This window comes from Coregonus clupeaformis, chromosome 33 (assembly GCF_020615455.1).
Source record: "Coregonus clupeaformis isolate EN_2021a chromosome 33, ASM2061545v1, whole genome shotgun sequence".
Classification (NCBI taxonomy): domain Eukaryota; kingdom Metazoa; phylum Chordata; class Actinopteri; order Salmoniformes; family Salmonidae; genus Coregonus; species Coregonus clupeaformis.
Window position 1 is genome coordinate 8,951,347 of NC_059224.1, and position 22,418 is coordinate 8,973,764.

At 42.9% G+C, this 22,418-nt stretch overlaps 1 protein-coding gene across 12 annotated transcripts; it reads right to left on the reverse strand.

Annotated features, from left to right (window-relative positions):
* Positions 1–596: 596 nt before the first annotated feature.
* On the reverse strand, positions 597–21,627 carry LOC121548599 (centrosomal protein 43). Of its 12 annotated transcripts, none has more exons than XM_041860091.2 (21): positions 21,456–21,627; positions 21,049–21,102; positions 19,106–19,160; positions 18,910–18,998; positions 18,666–18,803; positions 14,210–14,266; positions 13,960–14,030; positions 13,597–13,658; positions 13,409–13,470; positions 13,220–13,300; positions 12,897–12,905; positions 12,715–12,774; positions 11,832–12,049; positions 11,393–11,461; positions 10,817–10,894; positions 10,376–10,462; positions 9,948–10,057; positions 7,635–7,709; positions 6,374–6,407; positions 6,136–6,223; positions 597–995 (listed from the first exon to the last, which is right to left on the reverse strand). In XM_041860091.2, the coding sequence occupies exons 1-21, from the start codon at positions 21,537–21,539 to the stop codon at positions 915–917; spliced, it is 1,662 nt and encodes a 553-aa protein (XP_041716025.2). In that variant the 5' UTR covers positions 21,540–21,627; the 3' UTR covers positions 597–914. The 12 variants fall into 12 exon arrangements, with proteins under 12 accessions (XP_041716025.2, XP_041716022.2, XP_041716023.2 ...); XM_041860088.2 differs by having other exon boundaries at positions 9,936–10,057; XM_041860089.2 differs by having other exon boundaries at positions 9,936–10,057; positions 11,393–11,458; positions 21,456–21,626.
* Positions 21,628–22,418: the final 791 nt, after the last annotated feature.

Here is a 22,418-nt window from a genome sequence, read left to right on the forward strand (position 1 = left end):
AGATCTGTGCCTCGACACAATCCTGTCTCGGCGCTCTACGGACAATTCCTTTGACCTCATGGCTTGGTTTTTGCTCTGACATGCACTGTCAACTGTGGGACCTTATATAGACAGGTGTCTGCCTTTCCAAATCATGTTCAATCAATTGAATTTACCACAGGTGGACTCCAGTCAAGTTGTAGAAACATCAAGGATGATCAATTGAAACAGGATGCACCTGAGCTCAATTTCGAGTCTCATAGCAAAGGGTCTGAATACTTATGTAAATAAGGTATTTCTGTTTATTTTTATACATTTGCAAAAAACACCACCCAAAGTGTAATGGTTAACTTCACGATGTTCAAAGGGATATTCAATGTCTGCTTTTTTTTTTTTTTTTTTTTTTACCCATTTACCACTAGGTTCCCTTCTTTGCGAGGCATTGAAAAAACCCCTGGTCTTTGTGGTTGAATCTGTCTGCCAACTTAAGTCAGTGCCACAGCATAAATTACAGTAAACTCCCACATTGTGGTTTCATGTCATCCCTGAGATCCTTGACATATATCTGTATACATGACATTAAAAAGGAGCACAATAAAAACAGTCCTCAAGAAAAATCTGGGTAACAGTGGTCATTTTATTAGGTCCGTGAACACAAATGTACACAAATTATGTACACACCAGAGGAGGCTGGTGGGAAGAGCTATAGGCGGATGGGCACATTGTAATGACTGGAATGGAATTAACTGAACGGTATCAAAACAGATCAAACATATGGAAATCACGTTTGACTCTGTTCCAAAGATTCCATTTCACCCATTACAACGAGCCCATCCTCACATAGCTCCTCCCACTAGCCTCCTCCGGTACACACATAACATAAATAGTAGTTAACGTAGTAGAAATGTCCTGTGTGGTGTAAGGCTGATGGACTGTCATGCCACCTCCTCCATGTAGTCAGCTCCTTGAGTCTGGCTGAGCTGAGATACACTGAGGTCCTGAGTGATCTCATCAAACTGATGGGGGGGATAGATAGATGGAGGGGGAGAGGAGAAAAGAAAGGGATAGTGTGTGAGAGACATGGTAATATACCAATACCACCAAAGACACCCTACATGTTTATTCAAACCTACAGTGAGGAGAACAAGTATTTGATACACTGCAGATTTTGCAGGTTTTCCTACTTACAAAGCATGTAGAGGTCTGTAATTTTTATCATAGGTACACTTCAACTGTGAGAGACGGAATCTAATCACATTGTATGATTTTTAAGTAATTAATTTGCATTTTAATGCATGACATAAGTATTTGGGGCGGCAGGTCGCTTAGTGGTTAAGAGCGTTGTGCCAGTAACCGAAAGGTCGCTGGTTCTAATCCCCGAGTCGACTAGGTGAAAAATCTGTCTGTGCCCTTGAGCAAGGCACTTAACCCCTGATTGCTCCTGTAAGTCGCTCTGGATAAGAGCGTCTGCTAAAATGACTAAATTGTAAATGTATTTGATCACCTACCAACCAGTAAGAATTCCGGCTCTCACAGACCTGTTAGTTTTTCTTTAAGAAGCCCTCCTGTTCTCCACTCATTACCTGTATTAACTGCACCTGTTTGAACTCGTTACCTGTATAAAAGACACCTGTCCACACACTCAAACAGACTCCAACCTCTCCACAATGGCCAAGACCAGAGAGCTGTGTAAGGTCATCAGGGATACAATTGTAGACCTGCACAAGGCTGGGATAGGCTACAGGACAATAGGCAAGCAGCTTGGTGAGAAGGCAACAACTGTTGGTGCAATTGTTAGAAAATGGAAGAAGTTCAAGATGACGGTCAATCACCCTCGGTCTGGGACTCCATGCAACATCTCACCTCGTGGGGCATCAATGATCATGAGGAAGGTGAGGGATCAGCCCAGAACTACACGGCAGGACCTGTTCAATGACCTGAAGAGAGCTGGGACCACAGTCTCAAAGAAAACCATTAGTAACACACTACGCCGTCATGGATTAAAATCCTGCAGCGCACGCAAGTTCCCCCTGCTCAAGCCAGCGCATGTCCAGGCCCATCTGAAGTTTGCCAATGACCATCTGGATGATCGAGAGGAGGAATGGGAGAAGGTAATGTGGTCTGATGAGACAAAAATAGAGCTTTTTGGTCTAAACTCCACTCGCCGTGTTTGGAGGAAGAAGAAGGATGAGTACAACCCCAAGAACACCATCCCAACCGTGAAGCATGGAGGTGGAAACATCATTCTTTGGGGATGCTTTTCTGCAAAGGGGACAGGACGACTGCACCATATTGAGGGGAGGATGGATGGTGCCATGTATCGCGAGATCTTGGCCAACAACTTCCTTCCCTCAGTAAGAGCATTGAAGATGGGTCGTGGCTGGGTCTTCCAGCATGACAACGACCCAAAACACACAGCCAGGGCAACTAAGGAGTGGCTCTGTAAGAAGCATCTCAAGGTCCTGGAGTGGCCTAGCCAGTCTCCAGACCTGAACCCAATAGAACATCTTTGGAGTGAGCTGAAAGTCCGTATTGCCCAGCGACAGCCCCGAAACCTGAAGGATCTGGAGAAGGTCTGTATGGAGGAGTGGGCCAAAATCCCTGCTGCAGTGTGTGCAAACCTGGTCAAGACCTACAGGAAACGTATGATCTCTGTAATTGCAAACAAAGGATTCTGTGCCAAATATTAAGTTCTGCTTTTCTGATGTATCAAATACTTATGTCATGCAATAAAATGCAAATTAATTACTTAAAAATCATACAAATGTGATTTTCAGGATTTTTGTTTTAGATTCCGTCTCTCACAGTTGAAGTGTACCTATGATAAAAATGACAGACCTCTACATGCTTTGTAAGTAGGAAAACCTGCAAAATCTGCAGTGTATCAAATACTTTTTCTCCCCACTGTATATACACATACACATACATACACACACACACACACACACACACACTAAAGTACTGATTGGCTGAATAACCTAGGTTTTCAAATTATATACAGTGTATTCAATTTTCAATCAATCAATTTTATTTTATATAGCCCTTCTTACATCAGCTAATATCTCGAAGTGCTGTACAGAAACCCAGCCTAAAACCCCAAACAGCTAGTAATGCAGGTGTAGAAGCACGGTGGCTAGGAAAAACTCCCTAGAAAGGCGAAAACCTAGGAAGAAACCTAGAGAGGAACCAGGCTATGAGGGGTGGCCAGTCCTCTTCTGGCTGTGCCGGGTGAAGATTATAACAGAACCATGCCAAGATGTTCAAAAATGTTCATAAGTGACAAGCATGGTCAAATAATAATCAGGAATAAATCTCAGTTGGCTTTTCATAGCCGATCATTAAGAGTTGAAAACAGCAGGTCTGGGACAGGTAGGGGTTCCATAACCGCAGGCAGAACAGTTGAAACTGGAATAGCAGCAAGGCCAGGCGGACTGGGGACAGCAAGGAGTCACCACGGCCGGTAGTCCCGACGCATGGTCCTAGGTGCTCAGGTCTCTCAGTATTCGTAAAGTATTCAGACCCCTTGACTCTTCCCAAAAAAAATTGTTACAGCTTTATTCTAAAATGGATTAAATTATTTGTTTTCCTTATCAATCTACACACAATAACCCATAATGACAAAGCGAAAAAACAGATTTAGACATTTTAACAAATATATACAAACAAAATAAAAACATCTTATTTACATAAGTATTCAGACCCTTTGCTATGAGACTCGAAATTGAGCTCAGGAGCATCATGTTTCCATTGATCATCCTTGAGATGTTTCTACAACTTGATTGGAGTCCACCTGTGGTAAATTCAATTGATTGGACATGATTTGGAAAGGCACACACCTCTCTATATAAGGTCCCACAGTTGACAGTGCATGTCAGAGCAAAAACCAAGCCATGAAGTTGAAGGAATTGTCCGTAGAGCTCTGAGACAGGATTGTGTCGAGGCACAGATCTGGGGAAGGGTACCAAAAAAGACTCATCCTAGAGCTGGCCGCCCGGCCAAATTGAGCAATCAGGGGAGAAGAGCCTTTGTCAGGGAAGTGACCAAGAACCAGATGGTCACTCTGACAAAGCTCCAGAGTTCCTCTGTGGAGATGGGAGAACCTTCCAGGAGGACAACCATCTCTGCAGCACTCCACCAATCAGGCCTTTATGGTAGAGTGGCCAGACAGAAGCCACTCCTCAGTAAAAAGGTACATGACAGCCCACTTGGAGTTTAAGAAAAGGCACCTAAAGGAAACAAGATTCTCTGCTTTGATGAAACCAATATTTAACTCCTGTGCTTGAATGCCAAGCGTCACGACTAGAGGAAACCTGGCACCATCCTTATGGTGAAGCATGGTGGTGGCAGCATCATGCTGTGGGGATGTTTTTCAGCGGCAGGGACTGGGAGACTAGTCAGGATCGAGGGAAAGATGAACAGAGCAAAGTACAGCGAGATTGTTGATGAAAACCTGCTCCAGAGCATTCAGGACCTCAGACTGGGGAGAAGGTTCACCTTCAACAGGACAACAGCCTTAAGCACACAGCCAAGACAGCGCAGGAGAGGCTTCGGGACAAGTCTCTGAATGTCCTTGAGTGGCCCAGCCAGAGCCCGGACTTTAACCCGATCAAACATCTCTGGAGAGACCTGAAAAAGACAGTGCAGCAACGCTCCCCATCCAACCTGACATAGCTTGAGAGGATCTGCAGAGAAGAATGGGAGAAACTCCCCAAATACAGGTGTGCCAAGCTTGTAGCATGATACCCAAGACTCGAGGCTGTAATCGCTGCCAAAGGTGCTTCAACAAAGTACAAAGTAAAGGGTCGGAATACTTATGCAAATGTGATAGTTTTTTTTTTTTAATACATTTGCAAAAAATTCTAAAAACCTGTTTTTGCTTTGTCATTATGGGTTATTGTGTGTAGATTGAAGAGGGGAAAAACAATTTAATCAATTTTAGAATAAGGCTGTAACGTAATGTGTAAAAAGTAAAGCGTCTGAATACTTTCCGAATGCACTGTATGTGGACACCTCTTCAAACTTGTGGATTCGGCTATTTCAGCCACACCCGTTGCTGACAGGTGTATAAAATCGAGCACACAGCAATAAAATCTCCATAGACAAAAATTGGCAGTAGAATGGCCTTACTGAAGAGCTCAGTGACTTTGTGGCAACAGTTTGGGGAAGGTCCTTTCCTGTTTCAGCATGACAATGCCCCTGTGCACAAAGCGAGCTCCATACAGAAATGGTTTGTTGAGATCGGTGTCGAAGAACTTGACTGGCCTGCACAGAGCCCTGACCTCAACCCCATGGAACACCTTTGAAATGAATTGGAATGCTGACTGTGAGCCAGGCCTAATCGACCAACATCAGTGCCCAACCTCACTAATGCTCGTGGCTGAATGGAAGCAAGTCCCCGCAGCAACGTTCCAACATCAAGGAAATAGCTCAGGGAATTGTGAAACAGAGCCAGGAAATGGCTCTGTTAGATTTTAACCATATGATGAGGATCTTTCAGTGGACTATGGGATAGACATGGTTAATCATCAAACACAGAGCCAGGGTTAAACATTGATACATCTCTGTTGCTAGGCAAGAACGTAATTGGTTTCTCTCACTGGGTTCATGTGTTTATTCTCTGGTCATCTGACCTGTCTTCGGTTGTATTATCTTATCAGTGACTGAAACCAGGCTGAACTCTGTCTCTTCTTGAGTGTCTTCCTGATTAAATTATAGCGTGACAGGCTGGGACAGAGGGTTTAGGCTTAGGTGGAGCGGTCAAGAGGGGAAACTGAAGACAGTGGTGGTGGAACCCAAGAGGGAGGGGTTAAGATAAAAATGTATGTAAAATGACTATATAAACAGAGCTGGAGGTGGACAATAAGATGCTCTGCACCCCACCTCTGCTCTATTACACATGTAATAAAGTCTATCTTAATTCTACAAAAACGATTTGTGTTTGACTGAGGACAAAGACAATTTGCTACAACACTCTGACATTTGCAAGTCGACATCTTCAACTAGCTTTCATTTTCTCTACATACAACTAAACCTGAACAAAGTGTAGTAAATAACTTCCTATTTCTGAGTCTAGACTACTAGAGGAGACCACTGCTGCTCACTATCTGAACACAGACCTGTAGGTTGAATGCCCGTTGCCCTTACTTTCACACACACCTTATCGCTGTTGTCAGGTCCCTCGATGGAAACCTCCTCGATCTCTTCTCCGATGCTCACCTCGCTCTTGGAGATATCTGATCGATGGCTGATGGTGGTAAACCAGAAACACAGAGGAAACCCTTTAGATTGATATCTCTCATGGTACAGATAAGGAATACAACTGAAAGAGCACTGAACTCCATCTAAAAATTGCTAGTGAGATCTAGTGAAGACTCAGGACAATGCCCTACATTACCTGTTAAAGTCATCGTCATAGTCAACGTCATCATCTGTTAAAACAGTGGGGTATTTTAAACAAAAATTGAAACAACAACAATATGAATTGCTGCTCTCATCAGTGGGTACTCTGGTCAGTGGGTGTGCTTGCCCCCACCCGCCCCGAGACGCTGGCAGGGCGAAGCCCCAGCCCCAAAGGGATTTTACAACGGCGAGAAGGACAAAGCCCCGCCGGACGCCCGGGCGGGCATGGAAGTGAGTACACCCATAACCACCAAGACCAGCACACACACCGCTCAAATTGTGAAACCATAACACCAAACATATAATAATCACATCCCCACCCTCGCCCGATTGGAGGACCTCAAACAGTTATACTGTGCATGCCATGCCTATGTATTTCTTCCAACACTCATTCATTCGAACATTCAGACAGCCACAGATCAACCCACCTTTCCCAGTAAATCATAATTCTACCATTTCCACCTGCAATACATAATCCATTCTACCGTGGTGTCTCTCTAGGGTCTTGAACCTTCCTATCTGCAAATGTTCTGTCCAAATTGCCCCAAAAATAAACATTTTACCCAAGAGCATAATGATATTTCCTATTGCCTGACTGTGGTCCTTCAAATTCCCCAACAATACAGTTTGCAGGTCCAACCACACCCTGATATTATGACATAACAACCATTCCTGGACCTGACTCCAAAAACAAGCCACCGATAACGGATTGATGTGTCAATTGTTGTTTCATATATCAGTTCATAAACCCCATGCCATGGTATTGGGACATGGAAAATCTCTTCCCAACTATCTTGTATTTTATGCGGCATAGGTGTCAAACCTCTTGACCCTAAGCGAAACGGACACATTTCACCATTAATATTGGTCATTTAAAGCCATTTATAATGTTTTTATTGGTGTCAGACAAACTAGCTCATTCCTTTCTCTTTTAAGTAATTGCCACTTCCATTTTTGTGGCACAGCTGCAATGAGATGGTTATAATTTTGTATTGAGCATACATCTCCATACACCCTGATTAATTGCTTGTGTGACATAATTTTACCGTTGTTGTTTACAATGTCATTAATAAACATGATACCTTCCTTATACACTCTCTTCAAGAACATTGGTTTACCCTCTATTAGTACATTGGAGTTTAGCCGTATTATTTACTGTAATATAGATTCTGCCACTTGTGGCGGGGTATTACAGTAACCCACCAAAACATAATAGAAAATAAAGAAATAAACATGGAACTGGGTTAACATCATACCCTGCACGGAAGATCCAGTTTTATTGTTCATCGTCTTAAAGTCTTTGAATCCTTTGTCTTTGGAGTTTGAAGTACCTGAAAGAATTCAAGCATTAATTCGCAAGAGAAAAAAACCTGACCAAACCCCTAACAAACCCATTCAAATCAATGAAGTGTAATAGTGCTTGACAGAAAAAACATAATAAAGAAATACAAGCATTTACTGTTCACATACACATACTGATGTTAAAGTTGCGTCCTCTATTCCAGCATACAGTCGTGGTCAAAGGTTTTGAGAATGACACAAATACTAATTTTCACAAAGTCTGCTGCCTCAGTTTTGATGATGGCAATTTGCATATACTCCAGAATGTCATGAAGAGTGATCAGATGAATTGCAATTAATTGCAAAGTCCCTCTTTGCCATGAAAATGAACTTAATCCCCAAAAAACATTTCCACTGCATTTCAGCCCTGCCAGAAAAGGACCAGCTGCCATCATGTCAGTGATTCTCTCGTTAACACAGGTGAGAGTGTTGACGAGGACAAGGCTGGATATCACTCTGTCATGCTGATTGAGTTAGAATAACAGACTGGAAGCTTTAAAAGGAGGGTGGTGCTTGAAATCATTGTTCGTCCTCTGTTAACCATGGTTACCTGCAAGGAAACACGTGCCGTCATCATTGCTTTGCACAAAAAGGGCTTCACAGGCAAAGATATTGCTGCTAGTAAGATTGCACCTAAATCAACCATTTATCGGATCATCAAGAACTTCAAGAAGAGAGGTTCAATTGTTGTGAAGAAGGTGTAAGGGCGCCCAAGAAAGTCCAGCAAGCTCCAGGACCATCTCCTAAATTTGATTCAGCTGCGGGATCAGGGCACCACCAGTGCAGAGCTTGCTCAGGAATGGCAGCAAGCAAGTGTGAGTGCATCTGCACGCACAGTGAGGCGAAGACTTTTGGAGGATGGCCTAGTGTCAAGAAGGGCAGCAAAGAAGCCACTTCTCTCCAGGAAAAACATCAGGTACAGACTGATATTCTGCAAAAGGTACAGGGATTGGACTGCTGAGGACTGGGGTAAAATAAAAAATGTTTTTCCTCTCTGATGAATCCCCTTTCCGATTGTTTGGGGCATTCGGAAAACACCTTGTCCGGAGAAGATAAGGGGGGCGCTACCATCAGTCCTGTGTTATGCCAACAGTAAAGCATCCTGAGACCATTCATGTGTGGGGTTGCTTCTCAGCCAAGGGAGTGGGCTCACTCACAATTTTGCCTAAAAACACAGCCATGAATAAAGAATGGTACCAACACATCCTCCGAAGAGCAACTTCTCCCAACCATCCAAGACCAGTTTGGTGATGACCAATGCATTTTCCAGCATGATGGAACACCTTGCCATAAGGCAAAAGTCATAACTTAGTGGCTTGTTGAACAAAACATCGAAATTTTGGGTCCATTGCCAGGAAACTCCCCAGACCTTAATCCCATTGAGAACTTGTGGTCGATCCTCAAGAGGCAGGTGGACAAACAAACACCCACAAATTCTGACAAACTCCAAGCATTGATTATGCAAGAATGGGCTGCCATCAGTCAGGATGTTGTCCAGAAGTTAATTGACAGCATGCCAGGGCGGATTGCAGAGGTCTTGAAAAAGAAGGGTCAACACTGCAAATATTGACTCTTTGCATAAACTTAATGTAATTGTCAATAAAAGCCTTTGACACTTATGGAATGCCTGTAATTATACTTCAGTATACCATAGTAACATCTGACAAAAATATCTCATAACACTGAAGCAGCTAACTTTGTGAAGACCAATACTTGTGTCATTCTCAAAACTTTTGACCACGACTGTACACAGTGTACAAAACATTATGAACACTTGCTCTTTCCATGACATAGACTGACCAGGTGAAAGCTATGATCCCTTATTGATGTCACTGGGTTTTTCACGCTCAACAGTTTCCCGTGTGTATCAACAATGGTCCACCACCCAAAGGACATCCAGCCAACTTGACTCAACTGTGGGAAGGATTGGAGTCAACTAGGGCCAGCATCCCTGTGGAATGCTTTTGACACCTTGTAGAGTCCATGCCCCAAATTGATGCTGTTCTGAGGGCAAAAGGGGGTGCAACTCAATATTAGCAAGGTGTTCGTAATGTTTTGGATTGCAACTCAATATTAGGAAGGTGTTCCTAATGTTTTGGAGTGCAACTCAATATTAGGAAGGTGTTCCTAATGTTTTGGAGTGCAACTCAATATTAGCAAGGTGTTCCTAATGTTTTATACACTCAGTATATCTTCCTTACACACACTTCCCTCACCGTTCCTGCTACCTGAGAGGTCTCTGTGGTGGGCTTCTCCTGAGTGGGACCCCCCACCTGCAACACTCCTCTGGGAGGCCAGGGAGCTGCTGCCCGCTCCCCTGCCCAAATCTGCTGCTCTCCTGGGGGATGAACAGAAGAGGCAAGGCCTCAGTCTGGAGGACACACACAGTCAACAATAACACACATTCACTAAGGTAGAGGAGCCATTCACTAAGGTAGAGGAGCCATTCACTAAGGTAGAGGAGACAGGTATTTGATATAAAGAAGGAGAGAGTGTGCACAGAGAGCGAGAGACAGAGCGAGAGACAGAGCGCGAGAGACAGAGCGAGAGACAGAGCGAGAGACAGAGACAGAGACAGAGACAGAGACAGAGACAGAGACAGAGAGAGAGAGAGAGAGAGAGAGAGAGAGATGCCTGCCTTGAGCCTGCAGCTCACCTGTTCCCCGAGCAGCTCAGTTTATTATCATAGTCAGAAAAGAGCTGGTCCCCGTCACCCTTTGTGTCACTGCCCAGAGCAGACAGGCTGAGCCCAGAGAGAGAGAGGAGAGACAGACAGGACACACACAGGACACACAAAGGAGAGCAGTTAAGGAAGAACACTCACACAACACACACACACAGAAATACACACACACACGAAAATACACACACACGAAAATACACACACACACATGCAGAGAAAAAAAAGGGAAAAGTACAAGTCCATAACCTCCATATTGGATGTTAAAGGACAGGCTATTGATTCCAAAGCTGACAGCAAACGTTACAAAACAACATTCATTACAGTAGAGACGTGATTTTTCACACCTCATCACTCAGAGGTGCACAACTGACTTAGCGAATGGAGGAGTGACACACCAACACCATGCACACTCACTCATTGAGGCTAGTGCCCCTCCTCATTGGGCTAAAGGAGCGCCCTGAGAGGCTCTCCTCCCTCAAAGAGTGGACGAAGCTGCTTGGGGACAGAGGGAAGGGACACACACAGATAAACAGAAAGAAAGAAGGGAGGAGACAGAGGGAAGCAGGGCAGACAGGAAACACTACAGTGGAAGAACAAGGTCACGGCGCAGCAGAGCAGAGCAGATCAAGACAGCACAGTGCTCCTGTGTGAAACCAAACCACCCACCATCTACCACACAACTTAGACCTAGGTCACACAGGTCCATGTTTCTGAGGGTCTTTAGTCATCTTAACAAACACCTCCTTTGTACTTTCAACAAGAGCACAGAATACTAACCCAACACTGATATCTATTTCAGATGACCTTCTATAGATAGAACAGGGTTGTGTTCATTAGGCACCAAACGGAAGAAACTGACTGAAACAGGGAGGGAATACCTGTGTGATTTTGTTATCCGTTGCAAAATTATTTGTTACGGTGTTCCCTAGTGAACACAGCCCTGCATTTCCAACTACTAACTCATTGAGTTTACAGTGAAGACATACTTACTCTTTCTGACTGTTTCTCTTGTCAGACAGACTGGCCCCTGAATTACTCTTAGTCAGGGGGACACTACTGCTTCCATACGCAGCATTACAGAGGAGAGAGACAACATTCAGTGAGCAGAGCCACGACAGCGCCAAACTTCTCCACTTTTTCCACATAGACCTAACCCCTCAGAGTTAATTAACGCCCCTGCATTTTAAGATTCTTAGATATACGGTGGCAACATTTGTCATGATCAATTTCTATGCTAATATTAATAACATCCATGTTATACATTTATCACTAATGCATTACTTATGTGATGGATCATGGAGCAGCACTCCTGTTCAATAGAGGATCACATAGGCTACATTCTCCATCTCTTTAATGTAAGGGACCTAGAAAGAAAGCCTGTGTTAGTCAAGACACACCCCACCCCCCCCGATGGTCAAAGCGTCCTCACCAGCCATAGGTTTTCTGTGGTTTAGGCAGAGGGTCGTCAAAGAACGAGTCACCCTCATCTGCTTCCTCCTCTACCTGGAGACCCTTCTTCAGGCTCGCCACGGGGGCGTTGCCATTGTCCCCGGACGCCTCGCTGTACCTCGACATCACGTGACCCTGACCTTTGCCCTTTAGAGAGCCGAAGTTCAGGCTGGTGTCACTGTGGCTGATCTCCTCGCCCTGTGTGGTACATACAGGAACAAGACAACAAACATAACACAAAAACACAAGTTTAAAGTTGCTTCTGTTTATTTGAGTGGGTTAGCTAGCATTTATTTGCAAATGGTAAGAAGACTTGAAGCGACAGGGAGAGTTAGTTGTGGCACTGAAATATTAGCTAGAGGAAATGTTGAGAACTAACCCATCAGCTATGTTAGTCTTTATCAACCATTAGGACAGTGAAGTTGAGCCATTAGTAAAATACATGCACACAACACAGTCAAGAGATTTTCAATCAAAACTGTCAACACTCATAATTCATTAGAATCAGATTTGGGTGATAAAACACATTTTAGAGGCTGTATCTCAGTAGTTAGAGCCCAGTTAAGAAGCAGTTGACTTTAGTTGTTAAGTGCTAGTGGTCACACCATACCAATTATACAACGGATGGGTCTAATCCTGAATGCTGATTGGTTAAAAGCGCACTCCAGCCAGTGTTGAGAGAAATTCCCCTGGATACGTTGGTATGAGCCTATTGTACACAAGGGTTGTGTTCATTAGGGCAAACCAAACGAAAACTAGTGTTGCTTATTGGACATGTCCAGCTAGTCCCTCCCCCTTTTGGAACATTTTATTCTGTTTTGGTGCCTAATGAACACAACCCTGTTCCCCGTCTTGCAGTTTACCTTGGTGTCAGCCTTCTCCTCCTCCTGTGCACTGTGCTTATGTCCTTTAAACCTGGGGATCTGTGTATGAGAACACCGCTATCAGCCTCCTCATACATTTGCTGCCTCACTAACATGTTGGGTACTGGGCCCTAAAAGGAGGCTACATTTAGGGAGAATCAAATACAGTTTAGTCTACTGACCTCTTCATCCTTTTGAAAGAAAGCGTAAAAAAACCAGAGGCTTTGTTTTAACAATCAACATTCTATTAAATGTCCATGTCATTTATACCCTATGTTCCCATCCCGGAAATACAAAGCTAGGTCTCTTGTTATGAGTTCATGTTACTTCAGGGCAAGTTCTGTAGAAATGTATTGATTCGCAAGTAAGCTGTTCGCAAACAGGTATTAAAGGAACGCAATATTAACTAAGTAAGACAATAGTTATGTTATGAGAAACTATTTTATAGACAGAACTACAGCACTAGAACATGCAGTGCACTATAGTTTGAATAGAGCCAACGTACCTTACTAGCAGGTGAAGGGCTCATCTTCTCCTCAACAAATTGACTGGGATTGTGAATGACATCACTGGTGTCATGGGTGATCTGTAAGGGAAGGACTCTTATGACAATGTGTTGGCGCACAGAAAGGAACGGTTCATACAAAGTTAAATCTATGATTTGATCAAAAACTGAATAGTAAAAGTGTATTACCACACTTTGACACTGATTGAAGAAGCGCTTGTACAAGCCCAGAAACTCCTGGAAGTCACTAGCTACAGAAACACAGAGACAAAGCATTAGATGACGACATTTCCCTCAGCTTTGTGTTGCCATGCTTGTAATTATAGCAACCATTCATTAACAATACGTCACTTCGTGTCAGTCTACAGAACACTTACATTTACTGGAGGCTTTGTCTCCGGCTCGGAGTTCATCAGTGACGAACCTCTCCAGCATGTTCCTGTTATTGGACACACAGACAACGACTTGTTGTGTTAAAGCTGCAATATGTAACTTATGGCAGAGCGATTTCTGCATAGTGCACCTTTAAGGAAAACTGGATGAACTGTGGATTCTGACCACAAGTAGCATTGTAGTACTAGCTTTGCAATCAGGGCAGGTTTCCCCAGACCCAGATTACGTCTATTCCTGAATGACAAAGCATTTTCAATGGAAATGCATGCTTTTTGGTTTAATATTGGTCCAAGAATGCAGCACTCTGTGTTTTGTCATGTTGCTTGAATGACATGGCCCAAACATACTTGTTGAAGTTGGGAAAGACATCTCCAAACAGAGCCTTCAAATCCTCTTTGCATATCCCACCAGTTCTGTCCTGTGAAGCGGATAGTTGAAACACAGTAAGAGTCAGGATCTTGGAAGAACCTTGGACATTTAAACACTTCCACAAGACAGGCAATCTACGGCAATGGAGCCTGTATGAGGTTGATCGAAATTGAGCACACCTACATTGTAAGACATGGCTTAAAAATATTTTTTACTTAGAATGATCACCTTGTCATAATTGTCAAACTTCTTCTGAGTGTCTGCTAATTGCCTGGGGGATAGTTCCTACAATGACAAAAAGGAAGAACATTAATATCAGACCAAGCAATCTCTCTACATTTAAAGAGCCACTGAACACGCCGATTGGCACGTGTGTTTTACTGTTACTCATTAGAAAAAAATTAATTTCAGTTCTGGAGTTGTGTTTCCTAACCAATTCCGCATTTGGTTAATGATGTTTTTCCCCCATGAGACACTGTAGCCTATTTCACTTAAAAATCCCCAGAATAACCAAGATAACTCAAGAAATCTGTAATAAATGTTGACGTTTTTGCAGAGGATGTTTTAGTTGCACATTTAACTAAGGTGTTTGGTGCAGTACTTCTCAAGAAAAACATTGTGACTTGTTGTCTTATGTAAATAAAGTCGGGCTGCTGGGCAGGTCTGTCTCACTGTCTATGTGGTCCTCTGTAGCTCAATTGGTAGAGCATGGCACTTGTAACGCCAGGGTAGTGGGTTCGATCCCCAGGACCACCCATACGTAAAAAAATGTATGCACACATGACTGTAAGTCGCTTTGGATAAAAGCGTCTGCTAAATGGCATATTATATTATATGTGCAATTGGATAGAGAGCAATCACCGCAGCTGTTCACCCCATGTTAGTGGGCAAATGTAAATCGTCAAATCAAAACCCAACCTTCATTTACCCATTGTGACTTACGGATGTTCCAAACTCAGTTTTAGACAAGACTGACTTTATGATCAAAATTGTCCTATTTACACTTTGTAGTCCATTTTGACACTGGAATACATTTCTGACTCATATAGATGCCACATAAGTCGTTTTAAAAGGGATTTGTTGCTTTTAAAGGCAGTTGCTCTTTAAAGTAGAATCCTCTTGGGTAAAACAAACATGAACTTGAGATTCAAATCTACATAACCTGATTCAAAATGTCCTTTGTGGTGTTATATGCTAGTTCTTCATGTGCACCTTTGTGGCCCACAGAGTTCTCAGTATGTATGAGCATGCTAGACTAGCCACGTGAACTCATTCTGCTGATTTGAGCAGAGTATGAAACATGACTAAGAAAGTAGGACAAACTTGTTATGTCAGAAACTCACTGATCAACAGGAAAACCATTTTCTTTCATTCATCTGGGTACCTTTACATTTATGGAACAATGCATTCTTATGACCCAGATAATTTTAGCATTTGGTAGTCAATGACAATCATAAGATATACGGAGTTTCTTTTCTCTCCGGCAGCTCAAGTCTATTGACAAACAGCCTAAATGTTGTTGTATGAAGGATTACATCTGTGTGTTCATGTTGTAGGCCAGTGATGGGCAACTGGTGGCCCATGGGCCGCCCCCCTTTTGTAGGCCGGTGGATCAAATAGGAACTCAGTCTGGGTCTCAACTTACTGTTGAGTGTTAGAATAATAGGATACACAAGGTGCAATTTCTAAATTTGGTTGTGCATCAGCAGTTTCTCTTGTTATGTCAGTCACTCAATTAGCCCATGTCAGCTAACATTTTTTACATTGGTAAATTAGTCTAGTAATCATGGTCGAATTTCCGACCGGGGGCCCCCCCATTGATTTTGTTAATCACTCTCACTCATATCATATTAAAAACATTTCTCTCCACCCTTTGGCAAAATGTGTAGAATTGCAGCAAACTTGTTTTAAACGGCAACATTTTCTCTACACCCCATGGCAAAATATGTAGAATTGCAGGAAATGAACACCAAAACTAAAATGTTTTATCTCCGCTGTCAAGAGGGGGACCGCTAAAATGTTTGATGTAAACGTAGATGTAAATGTACCCTAGTGAGTGGGCGAGTGAGAAGGTAGACGAATGAAGATCATAAAATTCACTACCTTGGGGATGTTTGTGGCTTTACCCCCCTTACATCAGATAACAGCAGCCAGAGCAGCGAAAGCAGAGGGGGTAGAGAGCAGGAAAGCTGTCCATTATAACCATAAGCTGGAACCTAAAACCCTCACAAACTTTTACAGATGCACAATTGAGAGCATCCTGTTGGGCTGTATCACCACCTGGAACGGCAACTGCACCGCCCGCAACTGCAGGGCTCTCCAGAGGGTGGTGCGTTCTGCCGAACGCATTACCGGGGGCAACCCGCCCTCCAAGACACATACAGCACCCGATGTCACAGGAAGGCCAAAAAGATCATCAAGGACATCAACCACCCGAGCCACTGCCTGTTCACCCCACTATCATCCAGAAGGCGAGGTCAGTACAGGTGCATCAAAGCTGGGACCGAGAGAATGAAAAACAGCTTCTATCTCAAGGCCATCAGACTGGTAAATAGCCATCACTAGCACATTAGAGGCTGCTGCTGCCTATTGAATCACTGGCCACTTTAAGAAATGGAACACTAGTCACTTTAATAATGTTTACATATCTTGCACTACTCATCTCATATGTATATACTGTATTCTATAATATTCTACTGTATCTTAGTCCATGCCGCTCTGTCATTGCTTGTCCATATACAGTGGGGGGAAAAGTATTTAGTCAGCCACCAATTGTGCAAGTTCTCCCACTTAAAAAGATGAGAGAGGCCTGTAATTTTCCTCATAGGTACACGTCAACTATGACAGACAAATTGAGAGAAAAAAATTCCAGAAAATCACATTGTAGGATTTTTAATGAATTTATTTGCAAATTATGGTGGAAAATAAGTATTTGGTCACCTACAAACAAGCAAGATTTCTGGCTCTCACAGACCTGTAACTTCTTCTTTAAGAGGCTCCTCTGTCCTCCACTCGTTACCTGTATTAATGGCACCTGTTTGAACTTGTTATCAGTATAAAAGACACCTGTCCACAACCTCAAACAGTCACACTCCAAACTCCACTATGGCCAAGACCAAAGAGCTGTCAAAGGACACCAGAAACAAAATTGTAGACCTGCACCAGGCTGGGAAGACTGAATCTGCAATAGGTAAGCAGCTTGGTTTGAAGAAATCAACTGTGGGAGCAATTATTAGGAAATGGAAGACATACAAGACCACTGATAATCTCCCTCGATCTGGGGCTCCACGCAAGATCTCACCCCGTGGGTCAAAATGATCACAAGAACGGTGAGCAAAAATCCCAGAACCACACGGGGGGGACCTAGTGAATGACCTGCAGAGAGCTGGGACCAAAGTAACAAAGCCTACCATCAGTAACACACTACGCCGCCAGGGACTCAAATCCTGCAGTGTCCCCCTGCTTAAGCCAGTACATGTCCAGGCCCGTCTGAAGTTTGCTAGAGTGCATTTGGATGATCTAGAAGAGGATTGGGAGAATGTCATATGGTCAGATGAAACCAAAATATAACTTTTTGGTAAAAACTCAACTCGTCGTGTTTGGTGGACAAATAATGCTGAGTTGCATCCAAAGAACACCATACCTACTGTGAAGCATGGGGGTGGAAACATCATGCTTTGGGGCTGTTTTTCTGCAAAGGGACCAGGACGACTGATCCGTGTAAAGGAAAGAATGAATGGGGCCATGTATCGTGAGATTTTGAGTGAAAACCTCCTTCCATCAGCAAGGGCATTGAAGATGAAACGTGGCTGGGAATTTCAGCATGACAATGATCCCAAACACACCACCCGGGCAATGAAGGAGTAGCTTCGTAAGAAGCATTTCAAGGTCCTGGAGTGGCCTAGCCAGTTTCCAGATCTCAACCCCATAGAAAATCTTTGGAGGGAGTTGAAAGTACGTGTTGCCCAGCGACAGCCCCAAACATCACTGCTCTAGAGGAGATCTGCATGGAGGAATGGGCCAAAATACCAGTAACAGTGTGTGAAAACCTTGTGAAAACATTTGACCTTTGTCATTGCCAACAAAGGGTATATAACAAAATATTGAGAAACTTTTGTTATTGACCAAATACTTATTTTCCACCATAATTTGCAAATAAATTCATTAAAAATCCTACAATGTGATTTTCAGGAAAAAAAAATCTCATTTGGTCTGTCATAGTTGACGTGTACCTATGATGAAAATTACAGGCCTCTCTCATCTTTTTAAGTGGGAGAACTTGCACAATTGGTGGCTGACTAAATACTTTTTTCCCCCACTGTATGTATATATTCTTAAAATTCCATTCCTTACTAGATTTGTGTGTATTGGGTATATGTTGTGAAATTGTTAGACATTACTTGTTAGATATTACTGCACTGTCGGAGCTAGAAGCACAAGCATTTCGCTACACCTGCAATAACATCTGCTAAACACGTGTATGTGACAAATAACATTTGATTTGAAAACACTTTTAAAAGGAGGTGAAGGGTAGCCATTCAAGAGCATAATCAAATCAGGGAGGCTTCGGGTTTGGACAACTGCTAATGTCAGAGGCTCTTTGGAGAGCAAAGGAATACACTATTGTATGTGAATGACTAAATGTATGTAAAATGGCAAACCCTGTGCAATGGTGTGTCTTTACCTCTGAGAAGATGGAGGTCTTCTCCCTGTGTCTGCCTCTCTTGACGAGCTCCAGCAGCAGAGGAGTGTTCCTATTCATATCGGCCTCAGTGATACCCAGCTCACGAGACACCTGCTCACGGCTATCCAGGCCATTTAGCTGAGGATAACACACACACAATATGGTGAATACAGCACTGACATTTCCAAGTATTTTATTTGACCAAATGCGGGCCAGCCCCGTCCACTGGGAGTAACACACTCACTGAGTTTATCTCTGGCTGGAAGACAGCAAGCGTGAAGTCTAGGTGGAACACCTGCAGGAAGTCTATGATAAGGCTGGTCACCAGGCGTCCTACAAAGGGAAGGATATGATCAGCCTCATCATGAAAGGTATGTTGATTATGGGATGAGCAGACTATTGTTCAGACAATCATGGTGGATAATACAACCATGGCTTACCATCCTGTGTATTAAGACATTTCTTCAAGTTTTCATTGACAAGTGGAGTTTTATTCTGGGGGAAAGTGAATGAGAGTGGAAGCAGAGGTTATGCAGATGTACAGTTGAAGTCAGAAGTTTACATACACCTTAGCCAAATAAATTTCAACTCAGTTTTTCACAATTCCTGACATTTAATACTAGTACAAATTCCCTGTTTTAGGTCAGTTAGGATCACCACTTTATTTTAAGAATGTGAAATGTCAGAATAATAGTAGAGAGAATTATTTATTTCAGCTTTTATTTCTTTAAATCACATTCCCAGTGGGTCAGAAGTTTACATACACTCAATTAGTATTTGGTAGCATTGCCTTTAAATTGTTTAACTTGGGTCAAACGGTTCGGGTAGCCTTCCACAAGCTTCCCACAATAAGTTGGGTGAATTTTGGCCCATTCCTCCTGACAGAGCTGATGTAACTGAGTTTGTTTGTAGGCCTCCTTGCTCGCACACTCTTTTTCAGTTCTGCCCACACATTTTCTATAGGATTGAGGACAGGGCTTTGTGATGGCCACTCCAATACCTTGACTTTGTTGTCCTTAAGCCATTTTGCCACAACTTTGGAAGTATGCTTGGGGTCATTGTCTATTTGGAAGACCCATTTGCGACCAAGCTTTAACTTTCTGACGGATGTCTTGAGATGTTGCTTCAATATATCCAGATATTTTTCCTTCCTCATGATGCCATCTATTTTGTGAAGTGCACCAGTCCCTCCTGCAGCAAAGCACCCCAACAGCATGATGCTGCCACCCCCGTGCTTCACGGTTGGGATAGTGTTCTTCATCTTGCAAGCCTACCCCCTTTTTCCTCCAAACATAACGATGGTCATTGTGGTCAAACAGTTCTATTTTTGTTTCATCAGACATTTACATTTTAGTCATTTAGCAGATGCTCTTATCCAGAGCGACTTACATTTAGTGAGTGCATACATTTTTCATACCAGAGGACATTTCTCCAAAAAGTACGATCTTTGTCCCCATGTGCAGTTGCAAACCGTAGTCCGGCTTTTTTATGGCGGTTTTGGAGCAGTGGCTTCTTCCTTGCTGAGAGGCCTTTCAGGTTATGTCGATTTAGGACTTGTTTTATTGTGGATATAGATACTTTTGTACCTGTTTCCTCCAGCATCTTCACAAGGTCCTTTGCTGTTGTTCTGGGATTGATTTGCACTTTTCGCACCAAAGTATGTTCATCTCTAGGAGACAGAACACGTCTCCTTCCTGAGCGGTATGACGGCTGCGTGGTCCCATGGTGTTTAAACTTGCATACTATTGTTTGTACAGATGAAAGTGGTACCTTCAGGCGTTTGGAAATTGCTCCCAAGGATGAACCAGACTTGTGGAGGTCTACAATTGTTTTTCTGAGGTCTTGGCTGATTTCTTTTGATTTTCCCATGATGTCAAGCAAAGAGGCACTGAGTTTGAAGGTAGGCCTTGAAATACATCCACAGGTATACCTTACCTCCAATTGACTCAAATGATGTCAATTAGCCTATCAGAAGCTTTTAAAGCCATGACATCATTTTCTGGAATTTTCCAAGCTGTTTAAAGGCACAGTCAATTTAGTGTATGTAAACTTCTGACCCACTGGAATTGTGATAGTGAATTATAAGTGAAATAATCGGTCTGTAAACAATTGTTGGAAAAATTACTTGTGTCATGCACAAAGTAGATGTCTAACCGACTTCCCAAAACTATAGTTTGTTAACAAGAAATGTGTGGAGTGGTTGAAAAACGAGTTTTAATGACCTAAGTGTATGTAAACTTCCGACTTCAACTGTAGGTAGCTAAATCATATGCTTCAGACATGTCCATAAAATGAAAGTCATTACTAAAGAGAAGCAATAAGTAGCCCTAAACTATCAGGATTGATTTAATATCCTCCCAAGTCAGCTAGTTATCCATCTTACCTCCACTTTATCTTGTTCATCCATGGCCAGGAAGACAGCAGCGCGCATTTCTGCCTGCAAAATACCAGAAGCCCAAAAGAGAGTGTTGGCCAAAGCAAGAGGGCCTCAAAAACTGGTCTGAACTAGTTAGCTATACACTAGCTAGGTAACTAAGTACCTAAATATGCATGCTTGTAAAATGAGTTAGCTAACTGGCTAGCAGTTGGTTATCCAAAGTTAGATGCTAGCTAGCTATCTCACTAGATCTCATGACAGTACCCGGGTACTTCACTGCGGGCCAGATAGCCAGCTAACATTAACGATGTGCTAGCTAGGTAGCTATTATTGCGAAATGGTAACGTTAGCTCTGTTACAGCAACATTCTCAGTCTTTCGACATATGGCTTTACATGTTCTGTACCTACTTACCTTTAGTTTATTCAACACCCCATTGTTTTCTAAGGTTTGGATCAAAAGATCCCGCAACTCAGTGTCGTCCTCCGTTGCAGACATCTTTTTTTCAGCTGTAAACCAAAACAAACACTGAGTACAGGGCAGCTATTTGATAATTCAGCAACACAGATTCCAGGAAAAAGTTACCAGCAAAACCAGCGCATGCTCCTTGCACGACGGTCGTGGCACGCGCGAAGCTGCGGAGGCTCTTACCCATCCTTAGTTCCACAAGGACTCTGAGTCATAGAGAGATAGACATTTCAATTCAGACATATCAGATATTTTGATCGAAGTTGCTGTTGATTTGCTGGCCTGTCTCATGTGTCAAGGTACAAGGCCTACTAGGCTACACTGTCCTAAGGTTTTCATGCTTTTTTGTGTGTTTGGTTTGGGATTGGTAGGTCCTGACATTTGTTCCATCGTTTTTCTCTCTCACAGTTGGTTGCCTTTACAATAACATAGTTACTCTTCCGTTCTCTAGCAGCTTCATTCAGATCAGGAAGATATACTAACTTGCAGCTGCATGCCTGCTCTAGACCCACTTCAATTTGCTTACCACCCCAATAGATCCACAGACGATGCAATCGTCATCACACTGCACAATCCCATCTGGACAAGAGGAATACCTAAAGTTGAAGTCGGAAGTTTACATACACCTTAGCCAAATACATTTCAACTCAGTTTTTCACAATTCCTGACATTTAATACTAGTACAAATTCACTGTCTTAGGTCAGTTAGGATCAGCACTTTATTTTAAGAATGTGAAATGTCAGAATAATAGAGAGTGATTTATTTCAGCTTTTATTTCTTTCGTCACATTACCAGTGGGTCAGAAGTTTACAGACACTCAATTAGTATTTGGTAGCAATGCCTTTAAATTGCTTAACTTGGGTCAAACATTTAGGGTAGTTTTCCACAAGCTTCCCACAATAAGTTGG